The 17,680-nt window shown below is 35.7% G+C and overlaps 1 protein-coding gene across 7 annotated transcripts in view; it reads right to left on the bottom strand.

Moving 5' to 3' along the window:
* Positions 1-17,680, bottom strand: part of PUM2 (pumilio RNA binding family member 2) — a 95,831-nt gene that overhangs the window by 12,788 nt on the left and 65,363 nt on the right. For all 7 annotated transcript variants that reach the window (XM_078056006.1, XM_036112902.2, XM_078056008.1 and 4 more), the window contains 2 exons: positions 1,086-1,353; positions 5-134 (listed from right to left, as the gene is read on the bottom strand). In XM_078056006.1, the coding sequence (XP_077912132.1) occupies positions 5-134; positions 1,086-1,353 (398 nt within the window). The remainder of the gene's footprint in view (positions 1-4; positions 135-1,085; positions 1,354-17,680) is intronic.

The raw sequence follows: 17,680 nt of genomic DNA on the forward strand, positions 1-17,680 counted from the left end.
TTACCTCAAAAAATTTCTGTATAACATAGTTTCCAAAAACATCTGTCATTAATTGATAGGCTGCTTGTAAAATTTCATTAAATACCATCTGTCGCTCAGCTGGAGTAGCTCTCTCTAGTTTTTGCTGAATGAACCTATGTAGAAAAATTGTACATGCCATGACAGCACATTAGAAACACGCTTCTGTAAAAATCTGACTTGAGATTTACATATCCCCACATATATACACATAAAATTATTTCCAGAAATAGTACTAATGCATTTAGTACTGTGAATAGCCAATTTAAAGCAAAGAAGACAAAAGTTATGAAGCATTTCTTTATAACACCTTAATTATTTTTTTCCTGTAGAACACCTTAATTTGAAATAACTACTAGTTAGGTAAAAAGTCTGGACATAAAGAGGTGTAACACTTTAGTTAGTTCTGGTTGCATTATAATCAATGAAGAAAAATTAGATTTTATTGGTTATTCACATATTTTTTCATAGTATTACTAAATAATATCTAAGTTTAGAGAATAAAAGAGGCTCTTACAAATAAATTCTTAGCCACTGTGAGTGATACAAGGTTGATTTGCTACTCTTAAGAATTTTCAAACACGGGAGATAAAATAAAACTATAAAAGGAAAAAACAATTCAAATTTAATGTATGTGTTACAAGTGAAATGTTTCTACTTAAACCACATCACATCAAATACAAATCTATAAAGGAACACAAAAGCATTTAACTTTCTATTTTTTTTTAGATAAAGCCTATATCAGGGACACTTAAGTCCACAAATGTAATTCAGCACATTATTTTAAAAGGAAAATTAAAGTCAGTCAATGTAATAAAAATAATCCAATAAAAAGGCACTGCTATATATTCATTATACAAATATTCTCATTACAGAAAACTGGGAAACCATAAATAATTAAAAAACCTGAATTTTTATCATTTGTCCTAGTATCAAAGAAAAAATCCATATCGGGTATTTATTTTTTAAAAACTTCCAACTTCCATGCAGATTAAATGACCCCAGTCAAGAAAAATTTATGCTCTTACAAGGCAGTAATTTTCAAAGCAAAAATGATAATCACCTACCTAGAACCATGCTGGTCTTGAGAAAATTCAACTATGTGTCCAATCAAGTCTCTAAGTTGAAGGTTTGGGAAACGGTTATTCCTGAAATCTTCCAATAATCTACTTCGGCCAGAAGGCATAATATCAGACCTATTATACCGAAGCCGAGAAGGAGGAAAGAGCTGGCTGCTGGAGCTAAACAGACTGGAAGTGCTTGAAGCACTTCGGTATTTTGCTTCTGCTCCAGGTGCTGCAGAGATATATCGACCACTACCATTTGTCAGGCCTCCTACAACAAAGCAGCTGTGGTCAGCAAATGTTTTTGACAAGGCCATTCCTCAAATAAGAGTTACTTAAACTAAAAATTCAATCAAGAAATATTCATTCCACTAACCACTAATTCCCATATGTTATAAAAGGAAATTAAAATTGGAAGAGAAATCTCACACATTTACTTAATGTGTGTATGGCGATAGGATCTGGGGGAAAAAAGACTAGAAAACATGAGAAAAATCAACCTGTATTTGTTCTTGGCAGTTTAATTTTAATCATAATTATAACATCTAATGTCGTATGTTCTTAGAAGCTTAGTTTAAAACACAATTATAGCAAGTAACGTCATACATACTAGTATCAACACCAGAACACTAAAGCCACCAACAAAATTTCCAGTTTATTAACAAGGTTACAAATAGCTATCAAACTCAGATTTTAAGTCACTGAAATACAGTTGGGCTGAAATTTACCTCCAGTGTTAATGGAACACTGAGGGCTAAATCGGTCCTTTTTTTGGACTATATAAAAAAATGCATTAAGTCGTATAAACCTCTAGGTAAAGAAAAACCTTTTTTTTTTTTTTTTTTAGTAAACTCTGTGCACAAGGTGGGGCTTGAACTCACGACCCTGATATCAAGAGCTGAATGCTCTATTGACTGAGCCAGCCAGAGCCCCAAAAAACCTTCTTGAAGAAGTTAACACACTGATTAATTTTTGAAGTTTAAAAAAAAAAAACAAAAAACCCAGTTAACTAATCCAAATTACATCTTATTTTATTTTTAAAAATTTAAAGGAATATTCTCCATAAAATACTATTATTTTACCAAGAAATAGAAGTAAACATTTATTTTTCCTAGAACTTTAATCTTGATCATTTGAAACTAATAAAAAACCTCTTTAACTTATATTCCATTCCAAACAAGATAATTAAAGGGTAGTCATAGAAATAAAAAATACAAGCAGGAAATTGTTACTACAAATAACCATTTAAAAGTACTTGACAGTGTCCTTTTAAAAAAGAAAAATGTATAGAAAACCATAAAGCGCAGATTTAGTAGCTCAAATAAACAAAATCTACCATCAGCTTTATGCTACTATATACCATCTCAATGTAGAGTAATGCTATATATACAATCGAGACCACAAGGCAGAGATGATGTCAAGGACACACTGTCAGTGCAAAGTTGCCAAGTTATACAGAGGCATTTAAAAGCAAAAAGAGTTATAAGGACAAGGAGCAGTTAAGAGTTATAATCCTGAACAGTGAATTGCATTAGAACATTCCTCTTTTACTTACAGTCCCCATTGCTCTAGCTTTTTATTGTTGTTGTTGAATTTCCCACCATCCAGATTATACATATTATAATTTATATGACTTTCCAGTCCCCCTTCCAATGTTAAGAGCCACAAAATTACATCCACCTACCTACACGCTAGATACCTGGCACCTAAAACAATGCCTGACAGACAGTGGGTACACAATAATATTCTTGAGTATTTTATGTAACATTAACTGCCCAAGGTCTGGTTCTATACTTTTCTTAAAAGTGTGTAATTTAACAAACCTTTTTATACACCAAAACCACTAACATCAAATCCTCACATTCATTCAAGGTCTATATAACTATCTCAGTGTTGATGTATAAAAAAAATCTAAAAAGTGAAAGAATTCAGTGTTTTAATACTGTCGTGATTTCCTCAATACTCTTTTTTTAGGGGGGAGGGGTGGGGGGAGAGAGAGAGAGAATCTTAAGCAGGCTCCACGTCTAGTGCAGAGCCCAACAAGGGGCTTGATCCCACCACCCCGAGATCGTGACCTCAGCCGACTGATTTCCTCAATACTCTTAACCCTCTAGCTCCTACTATTATTTCTATTTATACAGTTCCACAAATATACAGTGCTATGAACTGTTCACTAGCCCATCCGAATCTCTAACAATTCTTTTTGTAGGGCAGGGGTGCTCTGCTTATCATTCCAATCTGTTTTTACAAAGAAAAATTATAATGTCCCATTCAAAGGCCACTTTGATGGTGTCACTTTGCATTAAAGTATCCTGCTAAAGTACATTCTCTAAAATCTTCAGCCTAATTTTCAAGTCATTATGCTGAACCTATTTCCCAAATTTCCTAGTAGAACCCTAATTTAACTGTTTACTTATTATTATCTCTGTACCATTGCTAATCATTACCTCAAACCTAAGGCCCAATCCTACATACTTACCCCCAGGTATGACTATGCCAACTGGTACTTCTAATATCTAACAGCAATTTCTCCCATGTCTAGATATTCTTTGATTATATTCTATCAGCTCCCTAATACCAAACTCCTGATACACTCTTTGACAACTTGAAAAGTCTAATAATGCTAAACTGCCTTGAGTTTAAAAAAACCTTAGAATTTCAGTTCTGGAAGTCTTAATTAGTATTTGTATTTACAAAATTGAAAAAAATTCACTCAGGGTAGGATACCTTTCTTTCCTTACAAATTAAATAAGCATTTAAAACCCAATTCATAATATACATTAAACACTTTAAATCTAGTTATCTAAACAATCAAAGCATGCCATCCAAAACCTATTTTGGGATTGAGGGACATTTTACAAAACTGGCCTATAATCTTCAAAAAATGTTGAAGTCATAAAGGACTGAGAAATAGTGCAAGATTAAAGAAGAATAAAGAGCCATGACAAATGAGTGTCATATGTGAGCCCCCCTAATCAATCTCCTTCCCAATCCTTACTCTTTCCTTTAGCCCTCTGGCAAAGTTTGAGTAAGTTGGCTGATTTGATTGTGGTATTGTATCGTTGTTAATTCCCTGACTTTGATAATTGTGGTTACATAAAAGAACATCCTTATTTTCAGAAAACATACATTGATATATTTATGGGTAAAGGACAATATATCTGCAACTTCCTTTCCAAAGTATCAAGAAAAAAAAATACTGGATGTGAGTAGAAAGGATTATACAGAGAGGAGGAGAGAAGAAGAGGAAAAGAATGATAAAGTTAATGTGGTAAAATAACATTTGGAAAATGTGGATAAAGGGTAGGCTGGAATGTTTTTCTATCAGTGTTACAGCTTTCCAGTAAGTCTGAAATTATTCCAAAATTAATTAAAAACAAACATACAAGCAGGCTATCTATATTCATACCATTGCTAGTGGTAGTCTATAAGCAGATGTTTCTGCACCAAATGTGTTAAAGGGATAACAGTCCTTCAATTCATCACTGATATCCCCCCTTATTATTTACCACTTCTTAATCACTAGTTGGATAAGAATGTTATTGGACATGGACATTTGTACTATAATTTCACAGATGAAGTCACTAGGGTCCAAATGTGATATGCAGCTAGTTAGCCAGGACTCTTGGCTAAAGCTTATGACACAACAGTGTGCTGCCACTTACATGCTATTTACGTAAGGATTTTTCAAGTTCATTCATAACAACTGAGTGAAGGCAAACACCATACAATTATCCTAGTAGAAATAATATGATTTTATAAGTTTTCATTAATTTCCTTGAGAAGTCTGTTGTTTCAGAATCCTTCCTATTATTAATCAAAAATACAAGATTATAAAATACTAAGAAAAACACAGGAGAAGAAAAACAATGTAAAACTGGAACCACCACAAAATAAATAAACCTGACTAGTCTTTTCATGATTTTCTATCTCCCGAGGATTTGGAAAGGCAGTTCCTCAACCTATCAGACCTGTGTAATCTTTTAAAAATACAGATTTCTGAGCCTTACTCAAGACCTACTGAATTACCCTCAGTGGAAAAATTTATTTAAAAAAAAAATCTGAAGGTTATTCTGATAGAAGAGTTTGGAGGCTAATGAATTACAATTCAACATAATTCAAGGTTTCATTTTATACCAGGTTGTCAACCACTATTTCAAATAAAAATGGTAATCCTAGTAGATTTGGACCCTGAAAAGGGTACAACCATATATAGGCTACTAGACAGTGCCTGTTTCAGAAGACAAGGCTCTAGAAAGCTCAAGAAATGGTAAGCTGATAACCAAAGATGACCAGTTAGTTGGAGCAGGCAAAGAATCAGTGATATAGAGTGGCAGAAAAAAAGCCTAAAATGAGGACAGTCTATTTTATTTTTTGACATTTAGTTACTTCTGCCCCATGAACAGGACAGCTTAGTACTTTTAGTTCCAATATTTTTTTCTATGATCACTTTTTAAAAGAAGTATATGGAACATTTAGAGTAGATGGTAACAACCACGAATAATTTGACTTATTGATACATTTATATGCATATGTTGGACTTTGGTAGGAAAATGACTTTGGAGCAGTGCTTCTCAATATGCACATGAATCACTTTGGGGTATTGGTTACACATTCCTAACTTAAAAAATTTCTCACAGGACAACACTGATCAGACCTTATTCCTGAGTTTTGGCGTCTCGTTTTAAATAGGGTTTACGTGTTCAACATAATCAGTTTCCTTACCTACTTTAGAAAGTCCACTTAATAACTTAATATTCATAACTGATACTATGCACTAGACCCTGAGGGTCCACGAGGGTCTTTTTAAAAGGCAGGAACCATTTACTGAGCGTTCTTTCTTGGACACTGAGAATGTGAACTTTGCATAAAATGCTATTCGGTGTTGAAATTGTGCCTCCTGCAGTTTGTTGTTCTGTTTTAAGCCACTCAGCTGGGGTAATTTGCCGTAACAGCCCTGGGAAACTAACACAGATTTTGGTACTCAGAGTGAAGTGCTACTATAAAAAAAAAATGCCTAAAAATGAAGTGACTTTGGAGTTGGGCAGAAATGTGGATATTAAAGGCAATTCTGGGGAGGGCTCAGATAGATGTGAGGAGCACTTATCAAAAGCTGCTACCGTCTTAGAGAGTACGTATGTTTGTCATGAACAATGTTGGTAGAAATATGAATGCTAAAGATGCTCTGAGGTTCTCAAGAAAATGAAAAACATGTTACTGGAAACAGGGAAAACTAGACTGAAATGTGTTATGCTGGGTGGAAAACAGAAGTGGTATGGATACTAAGATTTCCAAGCAACATGTTAAAGGTATGCTCTGGTTTCTCCTAGATGCTTAAGGTAAAATAAGAGAAAGAGATAATTCAAAGAAGGAACTGTTAAGCCAAAGAAAACCAGCACTTGATGATCTGGAAAAAAATCTTAGCTTATCAAGATAGAATGCTGAGGGCACAGAGCCAACGGGTGTGGCTGGACAGTCTCTTGACATTAATGGGCAGCCCAACAGTGTTTCTGAGAATCTCCTATCAACAGAAACACTGCCAGCCTGGTCTGAAAGATCAGAGATGGGACAAAATGAAGAACGACTGAGAGCAGAGCCACAGATGCAGAGGCTAGAGGGGTGGGGCAGCAGTAGATCTTAGAGGACAGAGCAGACGGTGTAGTCGTGGCCGAGTGGTTAAGGCGATGGACTAGAGGACAGAGCATCTAAGCCACAGGTGATTATTCTCAGGCCTTGTAACAAATAGGATTTGCCCTGCTGGCTTTCAGACTTGCTTGGGACTGGTAATCCCTTCATTCCTTCCAATTTCTCCCTTTTGCAATGGGACTGTCTATACGATGCCTGTCCTACTATAGTATTTTAGAAGCAGATAACTTGTTTTATAGGTTTCATAGGTCCACAGATGGAGAAGAATTTTGTCCCAGGATGGACCATATTCAGTGTCTCACCTGACAGACAAGATGAGATTTGGACTTTTCTGAGTTATTTAGATGAGATTTTAGACTTTGAGTTGATGGGAGGATGGGTTCCGACTCTTGGTGATGTTGGTTTTGGGTGAATGTATTCTGCATGTGGGCCAAACATGAATTGGAGGAGCCAGAGGGCAGCCTATAATAGGTTGAATGGTCTCCCAAAAAAGTATGTTCAATTCTTGACTCCTAGTACCTGTGAATTTGATTTTACTTGGAAATAGCATCTTTACAGATGTAACCAAGTTAAAGAAAGGTCATTCTGGATTAGGCTGGGCCCCTACCCAATGACTGGTGTCCTTGTAAGAGGAGTAAAATTAGGACAGAGACACACAGGGAGAATGTCATATAATGAGGTAGGCAGAGATGAGAGTGATGCATCTAATAAGCCAAGGAATGCCAAGGTTTACCAGCAACCACCAGAAGCTAGGAAGAGGCAAGGAAGGACTGCCCTCTTTGGTCTCCAAAAGGACATGGCCCTGCTGTCACCTTGATTTGATTTCTACCCTTCAGAAGTGTGAGAAAATAAATTTGTGTTTTAAGCCACCTAGTTGTAGTAGTTTGTTAAAGCAGTCCTAGAAAACTAATACATATGCTATCCTTCTTAACAACCCTATGGGACAAGAATATTATCTCCATTTTACTTGTCACACAATAGGCTTGGAGAAGGTAAATACCTTATTCGAGGATGCATAAATAATAATGAGACTGAGGGGTTTTTTTTAAACCATTATGTCTCAATAATTCACTTAAAGCTTTTAGTTATATCCCGCTATACCTCATGAAGAACATTTAACACCATATGATGTTCTTAAATCTGGGATATGCTTCAAGTTACATGGGGAATTAAGTCACAAAGCATTTTTCTAATCATTATTAAATATGTATTTGCCATATAAAGACACAAAAATTTTACTGGAAAAAGACTGAGGTTTCAGTGAGTTTAAAAACCAATGTGTTTTTTTTTTTTAAGATTTTACTTATTTACTTTTTAGAGAGCAAGCAACAGAATGGGGGAGGGGCAGTGGGAGAGGGAGAGAATCTCCAGGAGACTCCCTGCTGAACGCAGAGCCTGACTCTGGGCTCGTTCTGGGCTCATTCCCACAACCCTGAGGTCATGACCTAAGACGAAACCAAGAGTCGGATGCTCAACCAACTGAGCCACCCAGGTGCCCCAAACACCAATGTGACTCTAGTTTAAAGCATGGTCTTCCACATAATATTTAACAGGTTAATATAAAAAGCAAAAAGCATGAACACGGCTGGTATACAACCTTAAAGTTGTACATCTTATGACAATATGTACAGCAAACATCAGATGCAAACTACAAACCAAAATAACAATCTGTTGTTTCCATTTCTACTGCTTGTAATTGTTTTCTAAAAGCAATTAAGCAACCTTACCTTTTAGCCTCTAGTTAGGCGTAAAGGTTCTAAAAATATAAAGAAGGAGACCATCATGACAAAAGATACTTGATAATCTTCCCTCGTTCATCAAAGAGCATTTACAGACTTGAGTTATTAACACATGAACTATAGAATTCAGACTAGTATTACATTATTTCTATCACTAACTCACTTGCTGATTCCCATTATTCCAACAAAAAGGCTAGTTTGTTTGGTTTCAAAAGTTGCCTGAACCTTAATCTTCAGTGAAAGCTACCTCTCTGTTGAAAATGAGGACACTTTAAAAACTGCCTATGAGCCCAAAATCCTAAGTAGTGGGGTGAACTTCACTGACTGCCTGATATAAACATGTGGGCAAAAGTATCTCCCTGCACATCTCAAACCACCCTCTCAGATCTAACTTGAATTCCTCTCTTTGGTTAATACTTTTGGTGACAGTTAACAAACCATCAGGCTACATACAACATCTGCATTTCTTTTAATATATTCCTGTTGCGATTTCATGGCCAGCTGTTCTGAATAACTGGGGTAAACGACAACTTTCTGATCCTAGACAAACATGGGCACAATGATTTTATCTCTTGATGGGACTGTTACACTGGTAGGAAGAGGGCTGAACTGGGAAGGTACTGTGAAAGATACATTTAACCCAGAAAAACCTAGACCTAAACTCATTTCCAAAAACCAAAACCAAACCAAACAACCCCCCCACACACACAAAATACACACACAAAAATAAAAATTCCACAACTGTCATGGAACTTTTCAAAGTGCAGTATTCTGAAGAGTATGATCCTAACAAACTGATCAGAAAACACTGACTGAACAGCCAAATAACGCTTTAATGTAGAAATCCAAATAGAATGTAAAATAATTTTTGAAACAAAGTAGCTAATGTCCAAGAACAGATTCATCAATAAAATAACGAAGAAATAAAACCCCTCAAATTCAATTACCCAAACTTCTGTTGAGATCTGAATACTCTTAAAGCTGTGGAGAAAGGCCTGGGCTTTCTTGCTTCTAATCTAAAATAAACCCAGAAGTAACTCTAATAGAAGTCCAGTCTGTGGTAAATTTGGTACAAAAAAAAAACATGAAGGAAAGATGGTAATTTTAATGGAGAGACTATGTTTTTATAAAATGGAATTAAAGTGCAATATGAAAAGAGCATTACAATCATTACATTTAAGTGCTGGTATACATGTCTACATTCAACACAACACTACAAACTCCACGATGGTGGGTAAGGATGGTGTCTTTTTCCTTAAGGAAATATATCTCTAGTCAAGCAGTCTGGCATGTAGGTATTCTTTACTGGCTGAATGAATTAATATTAGCAAAATTTCTGATCAGACACAAAAATTCTAAAATGGAGGTCAATAAAACTACCCATGAAAGATTAACATAAAATACGGATTAGTCTAAGTATAAATTAAATTAAGTTAATCCTATTCTATTTAAAACATCACATAAAGAAGACCCTATGTCATCAGTTTTAATTTAAAAACTAGTTATAAAATGTTTTAAGAACCTAAGGTAAAAATTATTTAATTTGGATTAAAGGTCAATTGTTAACAAGTGAAAAAACCATAAAGCAGCCAATATACTAACATTCAAACTCACTTTTCCCACCAACTCACAATAGGCTAAATTATATTTTACCATAATTTTATTAAAAATTCTAAACTTAGGGAATATTTATTTATTGAGACAGATATTAGACAGAAATAAAAGCATTCCTTGAGAAGCAGCGTGACATCTTGAAATGAGCCAGACAGACCTGGGCTCAAGATTTTTGTTCTTGGGGCGCCTGGGTGGCTCAGTCGTTAAGTGTCTGCCTTTGGCTCAGGTCATGATCCCAGGGTCCTGGGATCGGGTCCCGCGTCGGGCTCCCTGCTCCGCGGGAAGCCTGCTTCTCCCTCTCCCACTCCCCCTGCTTGTGTTCCCTCTCTCGCTGTGTCTCTCTCTGTCAAATAAATAAATAAAATCTTTAAAAAAAAAAAAAAAAAAAAAAAAAAAGATTTTTGTTCTTTACTAACTTCTTGACTGTAAGCAAGTTATTTGAGGATAACGGGTATGTGTGTGTGGGGGGGGTATGTGTAGTGTGTAAGAGGAGTCAAAATTCACTTCTATCTGGATATTTAACTGCTCCAGTCCAATTTACTAAAAAGACTGTCCTTCCCAAACATGCCAGAGTGTGGGCATAAATCAGGTAACTAAATGACTAGGTTTATTTCTGGATCTGCTATTCTACTCCACTGGTTTACTTATCCTTGTGTCAATGTCACAAGTGTAGATACTGTAAGTTTACAATAAATTTTGATATTAACTGGTTCTTTAAGATCGTCTTGACTGTTCTCAGCTGTCTTTCCATTTACATTATTTAAATCAGCTTGTCAATTTCTTTAAAAAGCCTGAAAAATTCTTGGAACTGTTTTAAATCTATACATCAACCTGAAGAAAGGTATCGTCTTTTTAACACTGAATTTTTCAACCCCCAAACATGGTATGTTCACCTATTTATTTGTCTTAACTTTTCTTTTTATAAAGATTTTATTTATTTATTTGATAGAGAGAGCACAAGTGGGGGGGGAGGCAGAGGGAGGAGAAGCAGACTCCTTGCTGAGCGCAGAGACTGATGTGGGGCTCGATTCTAGGACCCTGAGATCATGACCTGAGCCAAAGGCAGATGCTTAACCAACTAGGCAACCCCGGTGCCCTGTCTTAACTTCTGTCAGTGTTTTAGAGTTTACAGAGTGAAAGATCTTGCCCTTCTTCCATTGGACCTACTCCTGGATACATTATAAGGAAACAATCACACATGAAAATATTCTCAATATGTAAGTCAATTTTCAATGTCACCCCATGAGACACATGCTGTTTTCATTTTCAAAGATTATTTGGCTAAAGCTACAGATCTCTCCCCTGAAGTACATCTGCATATATTTTAAGAGCTCTATTTCTGATCCTATGTTTATTTAATGTACATCGGTTAGTATATAAACAAAACAATGATATAAATTCTAGGTGAAGTCTTTGCAGATTAAAAGAATTTTTAAGGCACAAGAAGACTTACTTGCTATCTCAGTAAAAAGAAAAAGGTAAAGAAATTGAGTGCGGAGCTGAAACGCAAATGTGAAGGTAAGGCCAAAAAAAAAACCAGTAAGATGACAGTAAATAATGATATATAATGAACAAAAGTTGAAAAAAGCTCCAATCTGCAAAATTCGTTATCAAGGGTGAAAAAGGCATTTAACAACACATAAACAAAAAAATTAAAAAAAAAATAACACATACAAAAAGAAAAGAGACTTTTTAATTTTCTCTCATCTATAAACTTTATCCCTCAAAACCAATTTTTTTAAGATTTTTATTTATTTGACAGAAAGAGAGCACAAGCAGGGGGAGCAGCAGAGGGGGAGGGAGAAGCAGGCTCCTGATGAGCAGGGAGCCCGATGCGGGGCTCAATCCCAGGACCCTGGGATCATGACCTGAGCAAAGGCAGACGCTTAATCGACTGAGCGACCCAGGCGCCCCAAATCCTCCCACAACTTTAAAATATGCAATGGCAAGCAGAGTTCAGATTTAAAAAAAAAAGGCATTAGGGAGACAATGGAGGACAAGATCAAAGGTTCACATGAACACCCAAGGGATCCAGGAACTATAAAAAGGAAATGTGAACTAGAATAAGGTCATGTGTAAATTATGAATTATTTCCTTCCAAGGTATCTCTCTCCCTGTGGGTGCTATTGGAAATTTCAGTGGGATAAAATCATTTTTTCTTTGTTATGAGAAGATTAGCATCTGGTTATTGAATGTCAACAGAATCCCTACAATCACTGTGGTAAGCAAATACTGTTGCCACACAATTCCAAATTGTTTACCTCCTCATACTTGGTATTTTAAACAACTGCTCCAAGTGATTCTGATGCTGAACCACTGACTCAAATCATCAAGTATTTGGTAGTTCTAAACCTGAAATTATCTTAATTGAATTAAATGGTGAAAACATTCTCAGTCATTAGAAACAAAAAGTCACAGATAATGTTATTAAAAACACAGAAGTAAAAATCCATCACTGTAACTCAACTAGAACTAAGATCAATAAATTTGTATACAGAAATGAAACAAATTCTTCCGTGAGTAATAATATAATTTTGGGATCTCTTCACAGAATATTTCATACCAATCAATAAATAAAGGCCTTTTAGACACACCAAAGGCTGTGAAGCAGTGCTTTAACATCTCCACGAGAACCTATAAATAATATTCTTTTTTTTTTTTTAGATTTTATTTATTTGACAGAGAGAGACACAGCGAGAGAGGGAACACAAGCAGGGGGGAGTGGGAGAGGGAGAAGCAGGCCTCCCGCGGAGCAGAGAGCCCGATGTGGGGCTCGATCCCAGGACCCCGGGACCATGACCTGAGCCGAAGGCAGACGCTTAACGACTGAGCTACCCAGGCGCCCCTATAAATAATATTCTGTTGAGAGCTGGAAATGCTGTCCTATAGCCAGTTCCTGAGTTGCCTGACTTATGATTAACACATATTATTATTTCATGGAGTAGATAATATATTTGGACTTTCTCAAGAATAACTAAAATGAGGGCGCCTGGGTGGCTCAGTTGGTTAGGCGACTGCCTTTGGCTCAGGTCATAATCCTGGAGTCCCAGGATCCAGTCCCACATCAGGATCCCTGCTCAGCAGGGAGTCTGCTTCTCCCTCTAACCCTCCCCTCTCTCATGTGCTCTCTGTCTCAATAAAAAAAAAAAAAAAAAGATCTTAAAAAAAAAAAGAATAATTAAAATGAGAAAGAAAGGGATCTAGAAGTTTAGTAATCTTATATAGAACTTAAAAAAAATATAACCTTTGCCATTGTTGAGGTACCAGATTTGGAGGCTGATTAGAATACTGTTATTTATACACTTTGTAAAACTGTTCAGTTTATTATAGCATAGCATAACAGAAAAATCAAGGATAGTATCAGGAGTCAAGTGGTATTCTAGCGTCAATTCCATCATTTACTGGTTTGGGCAAATCTCTTGGGCGACTAAGACCTATACTTTTCTTATCTTCAATGGCCATATCGCTCAACCAGTCTACATTAAGAATTAGGATGAAATGAAATAATGAATATGAAGATGCTTTAGAAAACTATTCAAATGCTATTCAATTATAGGGAACCTATTACTTAAAGGATAATAGTATTTTTAATGAAAGCTTCAAAACAATTTATACTGTTTTCTGCTTTAAGGACCACATAGGACACTTAGAAAAACCGCACATCGCCTTACAACCAATTTGGTCATACTTGTTTTAATTTTTAAACATTTCATTCTAAGAGAAGGAGCTGACAAAAATCTGCCAAAGTTTAGCAATTTTAATAGATGTTAATTAACCTGTACTTAATAGGAAAAAATGATCTTAAATTTTATTCTGCCTATTTTTAATATAAAATTTTCTGCAATTAGAGGAGAATATAGGTGGGACGCCTGGATGGCTCAGTCGGTTAGGCGTCTGCCTTTGGCTCAGGTCATATCTCAGGGTCCTGGGATCGAGCCCCATGTTGGGCTCCCTGCTCAGTGGAGAGTCTGCTTCTCCCTTTTTCTCTCTCCCTGCCTGTCCCCCTGCTCTTGCTCGCTTTCTCTCTCAAATAAAATTAAGGAGAGAAAATAGGTTATAAAAATCTTCTAATCCTTAACAAGCTAAAGTACTGAATTTAATTACTGAATATAAGACATTAATGAACTGTCAGAACTGACAGCCACCTTTATTTAATAAACTAATTTCATTAAGCTCAAAGCTTGAATTACACTTTTTAGTACCCTGTTCTTAAGAAAAACATAAGCCAGTTCGAAAATGAAGAGATCCAAATAATAAGCCATCAGTTTGTCAAGTCCTAAGTTAAATAAAAACACAGAATGTTGCTTTATACCCAGGAAATTGTGTATCAATCTGATTACTATGAGCATAAAGATTAGAGTAAATCAGAAATCACTAACACATTTTTTAAAAGTTTACTTAAAAAGGAAAAATAGAGAAGGAAAGAATTCGTTAGCTAGCTCCAAGGAGAAGAAAATAATACTGGAAATATTTAATGATTTTTTTCACAGAGATGAAGTACCTCAAAATAAGATACTGACTTCTATGAGAGAGAATGATTAAAGAAACAACTGCAGGTAGATTTTTCCCCCCATCTCTACAGATCAAGAAAACATGAAAAAATAATTCATTTAATGTTGAACACTTAACCTGAAGCACAGAATATGGCATTGCTCTTTGCATTTCAAGATAAAAACCATTAATTTTAAATTTCTTCTCTTTCCTTGTTCTTTCCCACTATTTCTAATTCCCAGTATTTAAGTGCTTTTAAAAAGCTGTAGTCAAACAGGAGCTAATTGTAAGGGCTCCAAATGGCCAAAGATGGTACATTTTTTAAAAAAGATTTTATTTATTTGAGAGAGAGATAGCAGGCGAGCGAGAGAACACAAGTGGGAGGAGGGGCAGAAGGAGAGGGAAAAGAAGACTCCCTACTGAACCTGACATGGGGCCCAATCCCAGGACCCTGAGATCATGACCTGAGCTGAAGGCAGATGCTTAACTAACTGAGCCACCCAAGCACCCCAGATGGTAAAAATTTTAGGATCAAAAAAAGGTTAAAATTGATGTCTCTCAGACTGCAATGGACTAAAACCTATAAACTACCCTAAAAAAGTCATCAATTTACAGGTAACGATGATTAAAAGAACACGGGTTACATACAGAAATTGCTAGGCCATCAACTCATTCTCAGAAGTTAATTCTCAAAGTTAGAAAATAAAGTTAAAGAAATCAAGCATTCTCCTGACTCCTATATGAACTATATTCCAGGATAACCGCACAACTGATGGAAAGTTCCTTTTTATAGAAAACTTCCAGCTAATAAATGCTGAAGGTATGAGAGAATTAAGAGTTTCACCACTTTGCAACCTCTGGAAAAAGAGACAATGATTAAGGCTGCACGCCATTAGGTGAATCGGGCTGACAGGTTCACAATGGAGACAACCAGAGACATGTCTTCTGATATGGTGCAACAGAGAGAATACAGAACTCATTTTGCCAAAAACAGCAAAAAACAAACAATAAGACCAGGCCTCTAGATTTAATTCCATTTTACAAGAAATACAGGAAATAGAGGAACACATTAAATACTACCATGGGGGAGCAGTCAGCAAAGTTAGGAATGTTGGAAATTCAACAGGACAAAGTTTCTTCAACAAAGAAATGAAAGAAAAAACAGAGGAAGGGGAAATGGCTCCAGATTAAAGGGCATATCAAACAAATGCAATGTATGGGGCCTTATAAGGACCCATAAAAAGACATTTAAGTCAATTAGGGAAAACAGAAAAATGAGAAATTATTGATTTTAAAAGATATGATAATATTGTGGTTGTAACTGTTTTTAAAAAGGAATTTTATCTCTTGGAAATTTTGTCCTAGGAAATGGAGGAATAAAATTTTTTCATGTTCCTGGCTTCATTAAAAATGCAACAAGGTTGCAAACCAGGAATATTTTAGTTTATAAAAAAATGAACAGGGCGCCTGGATGGCTCAGTCGGTTAAGTGGCTGCCTTTGGCTGAGGTCATGATCCCAGAGTCCTGGGATTGAGTTCCACATCAGACTCCCTGTTCGGCGGGGAGTCTGTTTCTCCCTCTCCCTCTGCCCCTCCTCCTGCCTGTGCTTGCTCTATCCCCCCTCTCTGTGTCAAATAAATAAAATCTTAAAAAAAAAATTAATTAATTAAAAAATGAACCACCAAAACCTATCAATTGAAATACCTGTTCTTTAATGAAAAAGTGAATAGTAGTCATAAGCTGAAAATACTTATGTTGATCAAATGACAACTATTTTAAAAAACAAAACATCTTTTTGGGAAAGAGAGAAGCACACAGTGTTGCTATGAGGCCCTTTCTGTGAATCAAATAACTAGCAAAGGGAGAGCTGGTTTAAAAAAAAAAAGCGTGTCATTCAATACTTTTAGAATACAGGTATCAGGAGGGCCTATCAATAATTATAATGGTTACCTGTCTGAAAATCTCACAAGACAATAACCTGGAACTAATTAATTCCAACCAATTAAAATGAAACTGAGAACTAACTCCTATCTCAGGATATTCTATTCTTAATATGTGAGCTACTGAGTAAGATTATTTCTAAAAATGGATATGCAAATTCATTTCCATAGGTATTTTCTAAATCATCTGCCTTGTTAACTTGATTCATGAAGAAATCACCTAAAGGATATACAATTATTTTCTTAGACCAGAGAGCATGTAAGTCTTGTATTGTGACTTAATCAGATGAAAGCAAAGAATAGATTACTTCCATGAACACTATGTAAAGAGCAAATTTATGAAATCTATTAAATTATTCCAACCTGGCAGGGTCTATATTCTATATGGTCCTTGTTAACAACATTGCCAGTCTTACTATAGCTAAAACTAACGGAAATTGGGAGATCACAAAAGAAAGTCATCTACAGATAATTCTAATCAGAGGTGTATTAAAATATCAGATTTCCAGCTGAAGCTAAACTAAGGGGTTTAACTTTGGGTACAAAAGTATCAGGCTGTAATGCAGAAATGCTGGCCCAAATGATGATTTCTCATAACTGACAAGAATTTCTTCCCTAAGCATCTACACAGCTGGGTTCTTTACAGTCTGAAGAAAAATATCTTGATTGCTGTTTAATTATAGATACATCTAAAAAGTCATTTATGTCTAATTTCTAAGCAAGCTATGTAAAATAATTAATGCCATTTTTACAGGCTCTAAAGCACAACATAAGCAGTAACAGTTGACAGGAATCTGATCTGGAACTTACCTATGTAAGGACAGGACATGACAAATAGAATTTTTAACAAATAAAACACAAAACTATTATGAAAGACCTATTCTTAGGCTTGTTATGTTCCAAATTTTTGTGTCCATTTCAAAGTTTCAAAGGCATGTCTTACATGGGGGTGGTGGGAGTGAGTGGGTCTGAGTAGATATAATAGCGATCAGGAACTGAGCAGCTCCTATGACCAAGAAAAGATGATAAATGAACAAAGGTGTCAGGCTACAAACTCATTAAGTTTACACAAATAGTGCTGTATAGGAGATCTTAGGACCCCATCCAAATAAATTAATAGTTGTATATATTTAATATCTACAAAAGAGCAAGGACCCAGAATTTGGGG

This window comes from Halichoerus grypus, chromosome 10 (assembly GCF_964656455.1).
Source record: "Halichoerus grypus chromosome 10, mHalGry1.hap1.1, whole genome shotgun sequence".
Classification (NCBI taxonomy): Eukaryota; Metazoa; Chordata; class Mammalia; order Carnivora; family Phocidae; genus Halichoerus; species Halichoerus grypus.